The 14,901-nt window shown below is 37.1% G+C and overlaps 1 protein-coding gene across 6 annotated transcripts in view; it reads left to right on the top strand.

Annotated features, from left to right (window-relative positions):
- CEP112 (centrosomal protein 112) overlaps positions 1–14,901 on the top strand; it is a 556,849-nt gene that overhangs the window by 86,575 nt on the left and 455,373 nt on the right. For 2 of the 6 annotated variants that reach the window (XM_030800675.1, XM_030800676.1), the window contains exons 7-8: positions 14,449–14,496; positions 14,753–14,830. The exons of 2 other annotated variants lie outside the window; for them this stretch is intronic. In XM_030800675.1, coding sequence (XP_030656535.1) covers positions 14,449–14,496; positions 14,753–14,830 — 126 coding nt within the window. Of the gene's footprint in view, positions 1–14,448; positions 14,497–14,749; positions 14,831–14,901 lie in introns of all 6 variants that reach the window. 2 more of the 6 variants (XM_030800674.1, XM_030800679.1) reach the window with 1 other exon arrangement.

The following is a 14,901-nucleotide window of genomic DNA, read 5'->3' as shown; positions in this document are numbered from 1 at the left end:
AATTGACATTTTTTGCAACATCGAGACTATCCAAAATGGATTCTACTCTCTATTTTTTTTTTCAGTCTTTAGCCCTAATCTTTTGATGAAGCTTATTTGCTCTATAAAGGTCTAGGGTATCATTTTGTCAGTTTATCTAGGAATTGTACAGCATATTAGAAATTATATCTTTGTAAATTCTTCTCCTAGATGATTTTTACTCATTTCAGAAATGCAGTTGATTTTTTGAAATGTAAAAAATTTTAAATTTGTATGGGAGCATAGTAGGTATGTATATTTATGAGGTAAATGAGATATTTTGATAACAGGCATATGATACATAATAATGACATCAGGATAAATGGGATATCTGTCATCTCAAACATCGATCCTTTATTTGTGTTACAGACAATCCAATTACACTCTTATAGTTATTTATAAATGTTGAATAAATTATTCTTGACTGTATCACCCTATTGTGCTATCAAATACTAGATCTTATTCATTCTAACTATATTTTCGTACCCATTAACCATCCGTACTTTCCCCAACCCCCTCTATCCTTCCCAACCTCTGTCAACCATTATCCTACTGTCGATCTGCAGAGTTCAATTGTTTTAATTTTTAGCTCCCACAAATAATTGAGAACATGTGAAGTTTGTCTTTCTGTTCCTGGCTTATTTTGCGGAATTTAATGATCTCCAGTTCCATCCAAGTTTTTGCAAATGACAGGATCTCATTCTTTTTTATGGCTGAATAGTACTCCATTGTGTATAAGTAACACATTTTCTTTTTCCGTTCATCTGTTGATGGACACTTAGCTTGCTTCCAGATCTTCACTATTGTGAACAGTGCTGCAACAAAGATGGGCATGCAGATATCTCTTTGATACACTAATTTTCTTTCTTTTTTGTATATACCTAGCAGTGGGATTGCTGGATCATATGTTAATTCTATTTTTAGTTTTCTGAGGAAGCTCTACCCTGTTTTCCATAGTGGCTGTGCTAATTTGCATTCCTATTAACACTGTACAAAGGTTTCATTTTCTCCACATCCTTGTTAGCATTTATTATTGCCTGTCTTTTGGATAGAAGCCATTTTAACTGGGGTGAGATGATATCGCATTGTAGTTTTGACTTGCATTTATCTGATGATCAGTATTGTTAAACCTCTTGTCATATGCCTGTTTGACATTTGTATGTCTTCTTTTAAGACATGTCTATTCAGATCTTTTGCCCATTTTCAAGTCGGATTATTGGTTTTTTTCCTATAGAGTTGTTTGAGCTCCTTTGCAAATATTTTCTCCCATTCTGTGGGTTGTCTCTTCATTTTTTGTGATTGTTTCCTTGGTTGTGCAGAAGCTTTTTGACATGACGAGATCTCATTTGTTTATTTTTGCTTTGGTTGCCTGTGCTTGTGGGGTAATTACTCAAGAAATCTTTGCCCACTCCAATGTCCTGGAGAGTTTCCCCAGTGTTTTCTTTTAGTAGTTTCCTAGTTTGAGGTCTTAGATTTAAGTTTTTCCTACATTTTTTTTTTTTTTTTTTTTTTTTTTTTGAGACAGAGTCTTGCTGTCGCCCAGGTTGGAGTGCAGTGGCGCGATCTCGGCTCACTGCAGGCTCCGCCCCCCGGGGTTCACGCCATTCTCCTGCCTCAGCCTCCCGAGTAGCTGGGACTACAGGCACCCGCCACCTCACCCGGCTAATTTTTTGTATTTTTAGTAGAGATGGGGTTTCACCGTGTTAGCCAGGATGGTCTCGATCTCCTGACCTCGTGATCCGCCCGCCTCGACCTCCCAAAGTGCTGGGATTACAGGCGTGAGCCACCGCGCCCGGCCTTTTTCCTACATTTTTATTTGATTTTTATATATGACAAGGGATAGGGCTCTAATTTCATTGTTTTGCATGTGGATATCCAGCTTTCTCAGCATCATTTATTGAGGAGACTATCCTTTCCCCAGTGTATGTATTCTTGTGATCTTTGTCAAAAATAAGTTCACTGTAAATATATGGATTGACTTCTGGGTTCTCTATCCTACTCCATTGGTGCGTGTGTCTGTTTTTATGCTAGTACCATGCTGTTTTGGTTACTGTAGCTCTGTACGATAGTTTGAAGTCAGGTAATGTGATTCCTCCAGTTTTATTCTTTTTGCTCAGGATAGCTTTGGCTATTCTCAGTCTTTTTTTGGTTCCATATAAATGTTAGTATTATTTTTTTCTATTTTTGTGAAGAATGTTGTTGGTATTTTTATAGTAATTGCATTGACTCTGTAGATTGCTTTGGGTAGTATGGACATTTTAACAATTTTGATTCTTCCAATTCATGAACATGGAATATCTTTTCATTTTTTTGTGTCTTCTTCAAATTCTTGCATTATTGTTTTATAGTTTTTGTTGTACTGATCTTTCACTCTTTTATTTAAGTTAATTTCTAGGTGTTTTATTTTATTTGTATCTATTGTAAATGGAATTACTTTGTTGATTTCTTTTTCAGGTTGTTTGCAGTTGGCATATAGAAATGCTATTAATTTTTGTATGTTGATATTGTGTTCTGCAGCGTTACTGAATTTGTCAGTTCTTATATTTTTTTGTCGTAGTCTTTAAGTTTTTTTAAGATACAAGATTATATAATCTGCAGACAAGCATAATGTGACTTCTTCCTTTCCAGTTTGCATGCCCTTTATTTCTTTCTCTTGTCTGATTCCTCTAACTAGGACTTTCAGTACTACGTTGAATAACAGTAATGAAAGTGGGCATCTTGTCATATTCCAGATCTTATAGGAAAGGCTTTCAGTTTTTCCTTATTCAATATAGATATGAGCTGTGGGTCTGTCGTGTATGACTTTTGATGTACTGAAGTATGTTTCTTCTTTCCCAAAATTTTCAAGATTTTTATCATGAAGGGATGCTGAATTTTATTAAATGCTTTTTCAGCACCAATTGAAATGATCATATGGTTTTTGCCCTTCATTATGTTGTTATGATTTATCACATGGATTGATTTGCCTATATTGAACCATCCTTACATCCCTGGGATAAATCCTACTTGGCCATGATGAATGATTTTTTTATGTGTTGTTGAATTCAGTATACTAGTATTTTGTTGAAGATTTTTGCATCAATGTTCATCAGTCATATTGGCCTGTAGTTTTCTTTTTTTGATGTGCCTTTGTCTGGTTTTCGTGTCAGGGTAATACTAACCTTGAGAATGAGTTATGAAATATTCCTTCCTCGTCTGTTTTTTGGAATAGTTTGAGTAAGATTGATACTTAGTTCTTTTTTAAATGTTCAGTAAAATTCAGCAGTGAAGCCATTGGGTCCTAGGCTTTTCTTTGTTGGGAGATTTTTATTACAGCTTCAATCTCATTACTTGTTTTTGTTCTGGTCAGGTTTTAGATTTCTTCCTTATTCACTCTTAGTAGGTTGTATGTGTCTAGGAATTTATCCATTTCTTTTCAGTTTTCAAATTTATTAGCATATAGTTGCTCATAGTAGCATCTAATTTTTTAATTTCTGCCGTATCAGTTGTAATGTCTCTTTTTCATCTCTGATTTTATTTATTTAAATCTTCTCTCTTTTTTTCCTACTTCATCTGGTTGAAGGCTTATTGATTTTATCTCTTGAAGAAACTTTTTGTGTTGTTGATTTTTTGTGTTTTTTAAATTTTCATTTCATTTATTTCTGCTCTGATCTTTATTATTTCTTATTATACTTTAGGTTTTAGGGTACATGTGCACAATGTGCAGGTTTGTTACATATGTATCCATGTGCCATGTTGATTTCCTGCACCCATTAACCCGTCATTTAGCATTAGGTATATCTCCTAATGCTGTCCCTCCCCCCTCCCGCTACCCCACAACAGTCCCCGGAGTGTGATGTTCCCCTTCCTGTGTCCATGAGTTCTCATTGTTCAATTCCCACCTATGAGTGAGAACATGCGGTGTTTGGTTTTTTGTCCTTGCGATAGTTTACTGAGAATGATGTTTTCCAGTTTCATCCATGTCCCTACAAAGGACACAATCTCATCATTTTTTACGGCTGCATAGTATTCCATGGTGTATATGTGCCACATTTTCTTAATCCAGTCTATCGTTGTTGGACATTTGGGTTGGTTCCAACTCTTTGCTATTGTGAATAGTGCCGCAATAAACATACGTGTGCATGTGTCTTTATAGCAGCATGATTTATAGTCCTTTGGGTATATACCCAGTAATGGGATGGCTGGGTCAAATGGTATTTCTAGTTCTAGATCCCTGAGGAATCGCCACACTGACTTCCACAATGGTTGAACTAGTTTACAGTCCCACCAACAGTGTAAAAGTGTTCCTATTTCTCCACATCCTCTCCAGCACCTGTTGTTTCCTGATTTTTTAATGATGGCCATTCTAACTGGTGTGAGATGGTATCTCACTGTGGTTTTGATTTGCATTTCTCTGATGGCCAGTGATGATGAGCATTTCTTCTGATCTTTATTATTTCTATTCTACTAATTTTGGGTTTGGTTTGCTCTAGCTTTTCTCATTCTTTAAGATGTATCATTAGGTTGTTTATTTGAAGTTTTTCTACCTTTTTCATATTGATACTTCTTGCTATAAACTTTACTGTTACTACTGCTTTTACTGTATCCCATAGATTTTGGTATATTGTATTTTCATTTTTGTTTGTTTCAAGAAAATTTTCCTTCTTTATTTCTTTATTGACCCATGGGTCATTCAGGAGCATATTTAATTTCCATGTGTTTGTATAGTTTTCAAAATTCTTCCTGTTACTGTTTTCTAGTTTTATTACCTCATGGGCAGAGGTAATAAAACTTGATGCAATTTAAATTCAAAAAAGTTTTTAAAGACTTATTTTGTGGCCTAACATACGGTCTGTCCTTGTGGATAATCTGTATGTGGATGAGAAGAACGTTTACATCCTTTGGATGAAATGTTCTGTAAATATTTATTAGGTTCATTTTTTTGAGATGGGGTCTGGCTCTGTTACCCAGACTGGAGTGCAGTGGTGTGATCTTGGCTACTGCAACCTCTGACTCCTGGATTCAAACCATCCTCCCACCTCAGCCTCCCACGTAGCTGGGACTACAGGTGCACGCAACATTGCCCAGCTAATTTTTGGAATTTTTGTAAAGACGGGGTTTTGCAGTGTTACCCAAGCTGGTCTTGAACTGCTGAGCTCAAGCAATCCACTCACCGTGGCCTCCCAAAGTGCTGGGATTACAGGCATGAGCCACTGTGCCTGGTCCAGTTGTGTTTTCATTTAGCTACTCTATGTCTTTTGATAGGAGAGTTTAGTTCATTTAAATTGAATGTTATTATTGATAAGTAAGGACTTACTCCTGCCATTTTATTAGTTGTTTTCTGGTTGTTTTGTGGTCTTCTCTTCCTTTTTCTTTCCTTCCTGTCTTCCTTTTAGTGAAAGCCATTTACTCACATGGTATGTTTTAATTTCTTGGTTTTTATTTTTTGTGCATTTGTTGTAGGTTTTTTGGTTTGAGGTTACCATGAAGTGTGCATATAATTTAACGCATTATATTAAACTGCTGATCATTTAACACTGATTGCATAAACAAACAAGGAAAAAACTAATAACTCTACACTTCAGCTTCATCCCCCCACTTTTTAACTTTTTGTTGTTTCTATCTTATTACACTATGTCTTCAAAAATTGTTAGTTATTATTTTTGAGTGGTTCATCTTTTAGTCTTTCTACTTCAGATATGAGTAGTTTACACACCACAATTACAGTGTTATAATAGTAATATACTTACTATACTAAGTATAATACTTACTATTACCAGTGAGTTTTATACCTTTAGATGATTCATTATTGTGCATTAATGTCCTTTCCTTTCAGATCAAAGAAATTCCTTTAGCATTTCTTGTAGGATAGGTCTGGTGTTGATCAAATCCCTCAAGGTTATTTTTGCTGGATATACCATTCCAGGATAAAGGCATTTCTTCCTCAGCACTTTAAATATGTCATGGCCCTCTCTTCTGGACTGTAACATTTCCACTGAGAAGTCTGCTGCCAGAAATGCCTACCAGGACCCAAGGCCTGGAATTGGTGACCCCAGGAGCCTGCTTAGTGCTCTTCCCTACTATGGCCAAATTGGTATCCAAAGTTGAAAGACAATGTTCCCTTTTGTCTTCCTTCTCCCTTCCTCAAGCTGAGGGGATTTCTCCCCATAGACACCACATCTGGGAATGTGCTGGATCATTCTTGAAGCTAGTATGACCCTAAGTCTTACCCCGGGCCCACGCAAGTACTGCCTGGCTGTCACTGCTAAGTATTCAGAGACCGAGGGCTCTTTAGTCAGCAGATGATGAATTCTGCCAGGAGTGGGTCCTTTCTTTCAATGTAGTGGGTTCCCCTCTGACCTAGTGTGTGTTTAGAAATGTTTGGGAGCTAGGCCCTGGACTGGGGGCCTCAGGACTCTGCCTGGTGCCATAGTCTACTGTGGCTGAACTGGTATCCAAGTTGCAAGACAAAATTCTTTTTACTCATCCCTCTCGCCTCTTCAGGCGGAGTGAAGGAGTCTCTCTCTCAGAGCTGCAAACTGTGCTGCCTGGGGGTGACACCAGCACTCTCTTGGCTACCCTGGCTGGTGTCTCACTATGTCACATGCATCCCCAAGCCCACTGGCTTTGAGCCCAGCACAGCATCAGAGATTGCCTAGGACTTGCAGTCTTTGTGACCTAGACTGCCTTTCAAGTTTATTTAGGACTCCAGTGCACTTTAGCCCATGGTAGTGGTGGAGTTTGCTAGAACTAAGGTTCTGACTGCTGGGATAAATGATTTGCCTCTGGCTAGGGTTGGTCTAAATGTTCCTCTGTGGGTGCACCCTGAATTCTGCCTGCTGTTTCTTTCTGCTGTGACAGGGCAGCACTGAGTTTCAATGCAGAATCCCACAATCACTGTGCTCTCCCTTCCCCAAATACACAGATTCTGTCTTCATGCCATGTAGCCACTGCTGGGGGATAGGAGAAGGGTGATGCAGGTGATTTAAGACTGTCTTTCCTACCTTCTTTGGCGCCTTATTCCTTAATATGCTAAAACCAGGTACTGTGATCACTCACCTGATTTTTCCTTCTTATGAAGGTGCTTTTTTATGTGAATAGTTGTTCAATTTGATGTTCATGCTGTGGGGAAAATTGCTAAAGGCTTCTATTCGAGCATTTTGCTCTGCCTCTTTGATTGCAGTTGACTTTTATATGTTGGTTTGGCATCTGGCAACTTTGCCAAACTCTTATGAGTTCTTTTATTTACTTGTTTATTTATTCATTTATAGAGTTCTATGTAGATAGGTATCTGCAAATGATGAGGTGTTCTAGTTTTTACTTTCTAATCTTGTACCCTCTTCTTTATTTCTATCCTCCTCCTTTTTCCTTTTCAAAAAACTGCTGTTTAGGATTCCACAACAGTGTTGAATAGGAGCATGTTCATAGTGGGTGGTACTCATTGTATCATTCCCATTCTTAAAGGGAATGCTTTCAGTTTTTCATGTTTTTTTTTTTTTTTTTTTTTTTGAGATGGAATTTCGCTCTTATTCACTCAGTGCAATGGCACTATCTGGGCCCATTGCAACCTTCACCTCCTGGGTTCAAGCAGTTCTCCTGCCTCAAGCCTCCCGAGTAGCTGGGATTACAGGCGTGCACCACCGTGCCTGGCTAATTTTTTGTATTTTTAGGAGAAACAGGGTTTCACCATGTTAGCCAGTCTGGTCTCCAACTCCTGACCTCAGGTGATCCGCCCAGCTCAGCCTCCCAAAGTGCTGGGATTACAGGCATGAGCCACTGCACCTGGCTAGTTTTTCATACTTGTAGTTTTTTCTTACTTATAGTTTTTTTTTGGTAGATTCCACTTATCAAATTAAGAATGTCTCTATTTTGTCAGGATATTTTAAAAAATCATGAATGTTTGTGGAATTTTTGAATTCTTCTCTCTCTCTTTTTTTTTTTTTTTTTTTTGAGATGGAGTCTTGCTCTGTCACCCAGGCTGGAGTGCAGTGGGTGATCTCGGCTCAGTGCAAGCTCCACCTCCCAGGTTCATGCCATTCTCCTCCCTCAGCCTCCCGAGTAGCTGGGACTACAGATGCCCACCACCACACCCGGCTAATTTTTTTTGTATTTTTGGTAGAGACGGGGTTTCACCATGTTAGCCAGGATGGTCTTGATCTCCTGACCTTGTAATCTGCCCACTTTGGCCTCCCAAAGTGTTAGGATTACAGGCGTGAGCCACCACGCCTGGCCTGAATTTTTCTTTATCTTTTGAGAGGATTATATAGTTTCTTCCTTTAATCTATTAGTGTTATAAACTCCACAATATATTATTTTCATTATATTATGTTTTTGTTCGTTTTCCTTTAAATAGTTATATATTGATTAAATGGATTGAAAATATAAGATTAAAAGCCTTATATATTTATGCAACCATTTACCATTTATGGCATATTTATTACTTTATGTAGAGTTTCCATCTGCTGTTATTTTCAGGTGTTTACACTTCTTTTTCTCACAGCTTGTCATAAACGTCTCTCAAAGTACCTGGCACATGGTAGATGTTTAGTATATAATTGTTGAAAGAGTATGATATAACCCCAGGTGTGACACAAGAAATTATTTCTTTGAAGGATCTCTGATATTGTTTTCTAGTTACATACGTACTCTCAGCTTTTTTGTCTTCTCAAAACTATCATGCTTTTATCTATTAAGGTGGAAAAGTAACTGTTGAGATGGTGAAACTTTTCTCAGCTTGATATTTTCTAATCTACACAAAATAATTTTCACATTTTTCTTAAAAAAATAACAAACCATCTCTTCTTTCTAAAATACATTTATAGCTTCTATCTAATAGCTTGTATTATTTTAAATTCCATGGTGATTTCATTTAGCTAGTCCCAAATAACCACTAAGTTTTTTGCAGTGTCTTTTCACAAAAACTCAGCATGATTCTGTTTTTTTTTCTCAGAATTAACATTATTTAAAAAGCATTTTTTTCCAGCATGTATTTAAACTATACAGTAATCAGAAACTGCCATTTAACTGGACTAATCAATAGTATTTGGTTTCCCAAAATCAAAATATAAGATAATTATCAGTTTGGTTTGTGCTCTCTTATTAAAGAAACCAGTTTTTCTTTTTTTTTTTTTTTTACAATTTTTATGATGAAAATTTTCAAGTAGAAAAAGAATAGTACAACAATAACTTATTGCTGCTGCTTTTTAAATTTTGTGATTTTGCCTTATTGGAACTATTTGAAAGTAAATTTCAAATGTTAGAATACTTAATCAGGAAACACCAGTCTGTTGACTGAAGGTTCCTTGATTATCTTTTTTTTTCCCTCTTGATTATCTTTTAACTAAGATAAAATGCTCATGCTCTAGTAGAGTCTACTGAATGGACCTTGTGATACAATATTTTCTGAATTCTTGCATGTTTCAAATGGTTTCCTATGGTCTTGATTCTTGGAGGAAATCTAGATTGTATATAAAATATTTGATTTGCATTTTCTTTACCTGAGTTCCTTAAATATAATGTTTTATATGATGTATGTTACAGTTGAGAAATGTGATACATACTTTTCATTTTTCATAAATATATAAATAAAGTTATAAACATCTTATTCTTTTTGACTGAGGGTCCAGAGAATTTTTAAAAAATATAAAGTTTAATATTTGGACTTTTATATTGTACTCTGAAAGATATTCAATATATCACATTGGATTTTATTCAATATATTGCACAGTCATCTCTCAGTATCAAGAGTTGATTGGTTCCAGAACATCCTCCTTCCTTCCCACAGATACCAAATCAGCAAATGCTGATGTTTCTTACATAAAGTAGTACAGTATTTATACATAACCTATGAATCATTAAATAATCTTTATATTACCTATAGTACCTAATACAATATAAATGATATGGAAATATTTGTTATACTGTACTGTTTTCTTGTTTTCTAATTATTACTTTGAATATTTTCAATTTGGTTGGTTGAATATGTAGATGTAGAACCCATGAATATGGAGGGCCAACTGTTTATGTTTCAGTCGATGGTCTTAGGTCAGTTTTCCAAGGTAAAGAGTGAGAATATTTAATATGATTCAGGTATTATTTTATTTAAGAATATTTTCTTAATAATTTAAAATATTTAGTTGCATTTACTTTATTTTCTTCAGGGAATCCAATTATACATTTGTTGTATTCTTGTTTCTCATTTTCTTTATTCATTTCCCTTGGATCCTTTTTAAATATGTTTTTGTTTCAGTTTTATTTCCTGGTTTTTGGCTTCAGGTCCTATCTTTATCTCTTGCTGTTACTATAGTTATCTTTTCTCTCTTGTACAACTCTTTTTTTTTTTTTTCTTTTTTTTGAGACTGGAATCTCACTCTGTTGCCCAGGCTGGAGTGCAGTGGCGTGATCTCGGCTCACTGCAAGCTCCGCCTCCAGGGTTCACGCCAGTCTCCTGCCTCAGCCTCCTGAGTAGGTGGGACTGCAGGCTTCTGCCACCACGCCCGTCTATTTTTTTTGTATTTTTAGTAGAGATGGAGTTTCACTGTGTTAGCCTGGATGGTCTCGATCTCCTGACCTTGTGATCCATCTGCCTTGGCCTCCCAAAGTGCTGGGATTACAGGTGTGAGCCATCACGCCCAGCCTCTCTCTTGTACAACTCTTAATTTAGTCTTCATTTCTTGGATGATTTTTGTTACTCTTCCATGTTTTTTTTTTCCTGAATCTAGTCACCTCCTATTTAACATCTTTGTATTTTTGTCTTTATTTTGATTTAGAGTATTTTTATGCCTGAAGTTATTTAAAAGTTATATTTGGGCCGGGCGCAGTGGCTCACGCCTGTAATCCCAGCACTTTGGGAGGCCGAGGCGGGAGGATCACGAGGTCAGGAGATCGAGACCATACTGGCTAACACGGTGAAACCCCGTCTCTACTAAAAATACGAAAAATTAGCCGGGCGAGGTGGCGGGCGCCTGTAGTCCCAGCTACTCGGGAGGCTGAGGCAGGAGAATGGCATGAACCTGGGAGGCGGAGCTTGCACTGAGCCGAGATCACCCACTGCACTCCAGCCTGGGTGACAGAGCAAGACTCCATCTCAAAAAAAAAAAAAAAAAAAAAAAGTTATATTTGAATACCTGTTGTCCTAGTGGTGGTGGAACAAAAGTATTATGAAGTATTGACATGTAGGAGAGCGTCCTATTTTAAGTGGGTTGCACAAAAACCCTGATGTATGAGAGTGGGGAGACATGGGAATCAAAAGGAAGCCTGTATTACTGTTTTCCTGTATTTTAGCTTTTTAAAAAAGTGTTTCCTTCTGCTGGCAGGTTTTGATTTTATATTTTCTATTTTATATATTTTGTGGATATTGGATTCTTTTTTTCTGTTCATGATTATCTATTAGATTTTTCTGAACAAATAATAGCCAGTGATTGTGTGGGAAGTGGTAGTGGGTGGCTTACTTTATTTGTTATTTCTGGACAGCCCTCCTCCTCTGCTACTCTGAAGTTTAATTTCTTTATCAAATGGTGCCTTTTGTGGTTGTCAGCCTGGCTTGTCTTCTTCTATTTTTTTTTTTTGAGACGGAGTTTTGCTCTTGTCACCCAAGCTGGAGTGCAGTGGCATGATCTCAGCTCACTGCAACCCCTGTCTCTTGGGTTCAAGAGATTCTCCTGCCTCAGCCTCCTGAATAGCTGGGATTATAGTCACCTGCCACTACGCCCAGCTAATTTTTGTATTTTTAGTAGAGACGAGGTTTCACCATGTTGGCCAGGCTGGTCTTGAACTCCTGACCTCAGGTCATCTGCCTGCCTTGGCCTCCCAAAATGCTGGGATTACAGGTGGGAGCAACGGCTCCTGGCCATGGCTTGTCGTCTTTTGATCCTTTGATTGTATCTTGTTTCTGCAGGGCCCTTATCTTCAGCTGCTTTATTTCCCTTTATCATGAACAACCTTCCTTCAAAGGTGCTTCTCTCTACCTCAGAAGTGATTCCTTCCTAGAACTTCCTCTTTGGTTCTTCATAGTTGCCAAGCCACTTCTTTTGTGCCCATCTCTGGCACTCTGAGCCATTAAGTTTTTTTGTGTGGCCCACTTAAGGTAGGCCACTCTTCTTTGACAGGTCAGTATTTGATGATATTTAGTTCCACCACTACTAGGACCTGGAGGTACTTCCTTTTTTCCCCATGCTACCACTCTGGTTTGGCTTAGGATCTAATTCTGCTGATTTGATATCTTTATTTGGCCACCTACATATTAATCCAGGGATTTGTATTCCCTTTCTCCTTTTTATGATGTAGTCATGGATGATGGGCATTTTTATTTAGTCTCTTTATCAATCTGTATGGGTCTTTGGAGGATGGGGAGAGACAGTTAAATTCATACAGTTGCCATTACTTTATAGGATCCGGCGTCCACATGAAAGAATTGTTTTGTGTATTTCCTTTAATCTAGATGCTAAAATAATTACACTTTATATCCTCTCTGTTGCTATACTCTTTTTAAGTTTTACTTGATTGGATTCTATTATAAATGTTATGACTTCTACATTTTTTGATTAATTGATTCTTCATTCACCCTTATCTTTATTGTCAAATTGGGTGTGGATTGTTCATTTTCAAGAATTATTAACCATAATAAATCATTTGGGGAACTTTTTCAAAACACAATGGGATTTTGGAGAAGTAGAATCCAATAATTTATATTTGAAATGTTTATCACTTGATCCTCATAGTACACTCCAGGATGTTAAAAGAAAAACCTTAAAGAAATTAAATTGAACAGAGTTTAGTAGGCAAAGAGTGATTCATGGATCAGGCAGCCCCTGAATCATAATAGGTTCAGAGAGGCTGCAGCGCTGCAGCACTACTGGATGATTGAAGATTTATGGACAGAAGAAGGATAATGACCTACACAAAATGGAAGTGAGGTACAGAAACAGTGGGGTTGGTTACAGCTCTGCATTTGCCTTATTTGAATTTGGTTTGAATGATTGATTGCCTTTAATTGGCCAAAACTCAGTGAGTGGCACAAAAGTAAGCTGTAGTCTGTTTACACATCCAGTTAGGTTACAGTTCACCATGAATGGAGAAACCTTTAGGCTGAATTAAAAATATCTGAGGAGGCAGCTTTAGGTTAATCTTAATTTAACAAGTGTAAGAACCACTACCCTAGGTTGAAGTGATAGTTTGTGTTCTTGTACTTTTTGAGATTATCCATGTAGTAATTTGTGGGTTTGTGATATGAAGAAATTAGACTTTCATGGTAATGATTTTTAATTATCACTTTATTTGTGAGCGAAATAGTAGAGATAACTATCAATGTGTCTACTTTATCATATAGTATATTCATGCAATAAATACTTTATTGAAAGGCTACTATACATTAGATATTTTGCTAGGTCCCAGAGATACAAAATTGAGAAGACGTCATCCCAGTACTCCTTCTGTTCAAAGAGAGATGTGGAGACATACTGATAAACACTCAAAGTATTACATAAGGGCTATGAGAGAGTGGACATAGGATACTTTAGGAGCTGATAAGAAGGTGGAATCAGGTACAGGTGACTCCTTTCTTTCCTCTTGTTTCTTCCTTCTTTCTGAAGAAATACTCATTGGGCACTGAGTTGGGTGCTAGGGATAGAGTGGTAAACAGGGCAGTCATGGTCTCTGCTTTCAGAGTCCACACGGTTTTGAAACAGGGAGATGCCAGATTGTAAAAGGGAACCAGCATCCAGGGTACTACTGGAGTAGTAGGAACTAAGTTTCCTGGGGGAGATGATTTTTAAACTGTGAGTCTTGAGTAAGTTACCCATGTGTAGAAGTTGGGGGAATGATCTTACAGGTTGCAAAGACTCAGACATGGGAGACAGTATAGTGCTTTTAAGTTAAAACAAATTGTCTGGTGTCCTTGGAATGTGGGGTATGGCGGAGATAGATGAATCTGAAAGGGAGATTTAGGGGGAGTCCCAAAGGAATTTTGTGTTCTCTTTGCTATTAGAAAGGTATGTTTAAGGATTCATATACCAAATACATCTGGGAGTGCAGTGATTAAATTGAGACTCTAAGAACAAATAGGTGTGTGCTTACAGGGTTTGGAGGGCTGGGCAGAGAAATTCAGAGGCGGACAGGCATGGCAACATCTGCCATGTTCTGGTAATATAGGTCATTGTGGATCCTGGGAGCATAAAATGTGAGGTGAAGGGTAATGGAAGATGAGAGTGGGCAGTTAGGCAGTGAGAGGATCATGAAGGTTCATTTTGGCATGCACAAGGGAGTTTATGTTTTATGTTTTATTTGTAGGGAGCCACTAAAAATGTATCATACAATACCCATTCTAAAAATGAATTAAATATTAAGAAATCTAGAAAATGTTTCATATGGCAGCTTAATTCTATATTTTATCAAATAATAATTAAAACTCAAAAATTAATAAATCCTTATTTTGTTTTATTTTTAAATTTTCAGATAGAAAATCCTCGATACCTGAGACAGAAGCCTATCCCAGTTTCTCTGGTATGTGAGAAATCCACTGGACTTTTTCTAGGGGCAGGTATTTTAAAATAAAATAATCACTAAGTTATTTATAGAAAATAATGCAGATATACATTAGGAAACATAATAGTTTTTGAATTTTATCACTTGGAAGTGATTTTTTCCTGCAGTGTTAGTACTATTTTGGTATGGGCCTCAGGCAATTTAGAATTTTTCTTTGGGGTTAAGGATAAACCAGGTCTGAAAACATGTTAAATAACTCCTGTTCATTCAGCAGATGACACCGAAATTCAGCCTGAGAAAATCCAGCGGTTTCTATGATGATCATTTTCTCTCTCGAATACGTGAGAAGGAGGTAGGAATGAGATATTGCTGATAAACCCTTTGATAATACAGTTTTAATATTTTATATAATCTAGGTTTTCA

This window comes from Nomascus leucogenys, chromosome 19, assembly GCF_006542625.1.
Source record: "Nomascus leucogenys isolate Asia chromosome 19, Asia_NLE_v1, whole genome shotgun sequence".
NCBI classification, from domain to species: domain Eukaryota; kingdom Metazoa; phylum Chordata; class Mammalia; order Primates; family Hylobatidae; genus Nomascus; species Nomascus leucogenys.
Note: the sequence above shows the minus strand (reverse complement) of the source record. Positions and strands in the feature narration are given on the sequence as shown.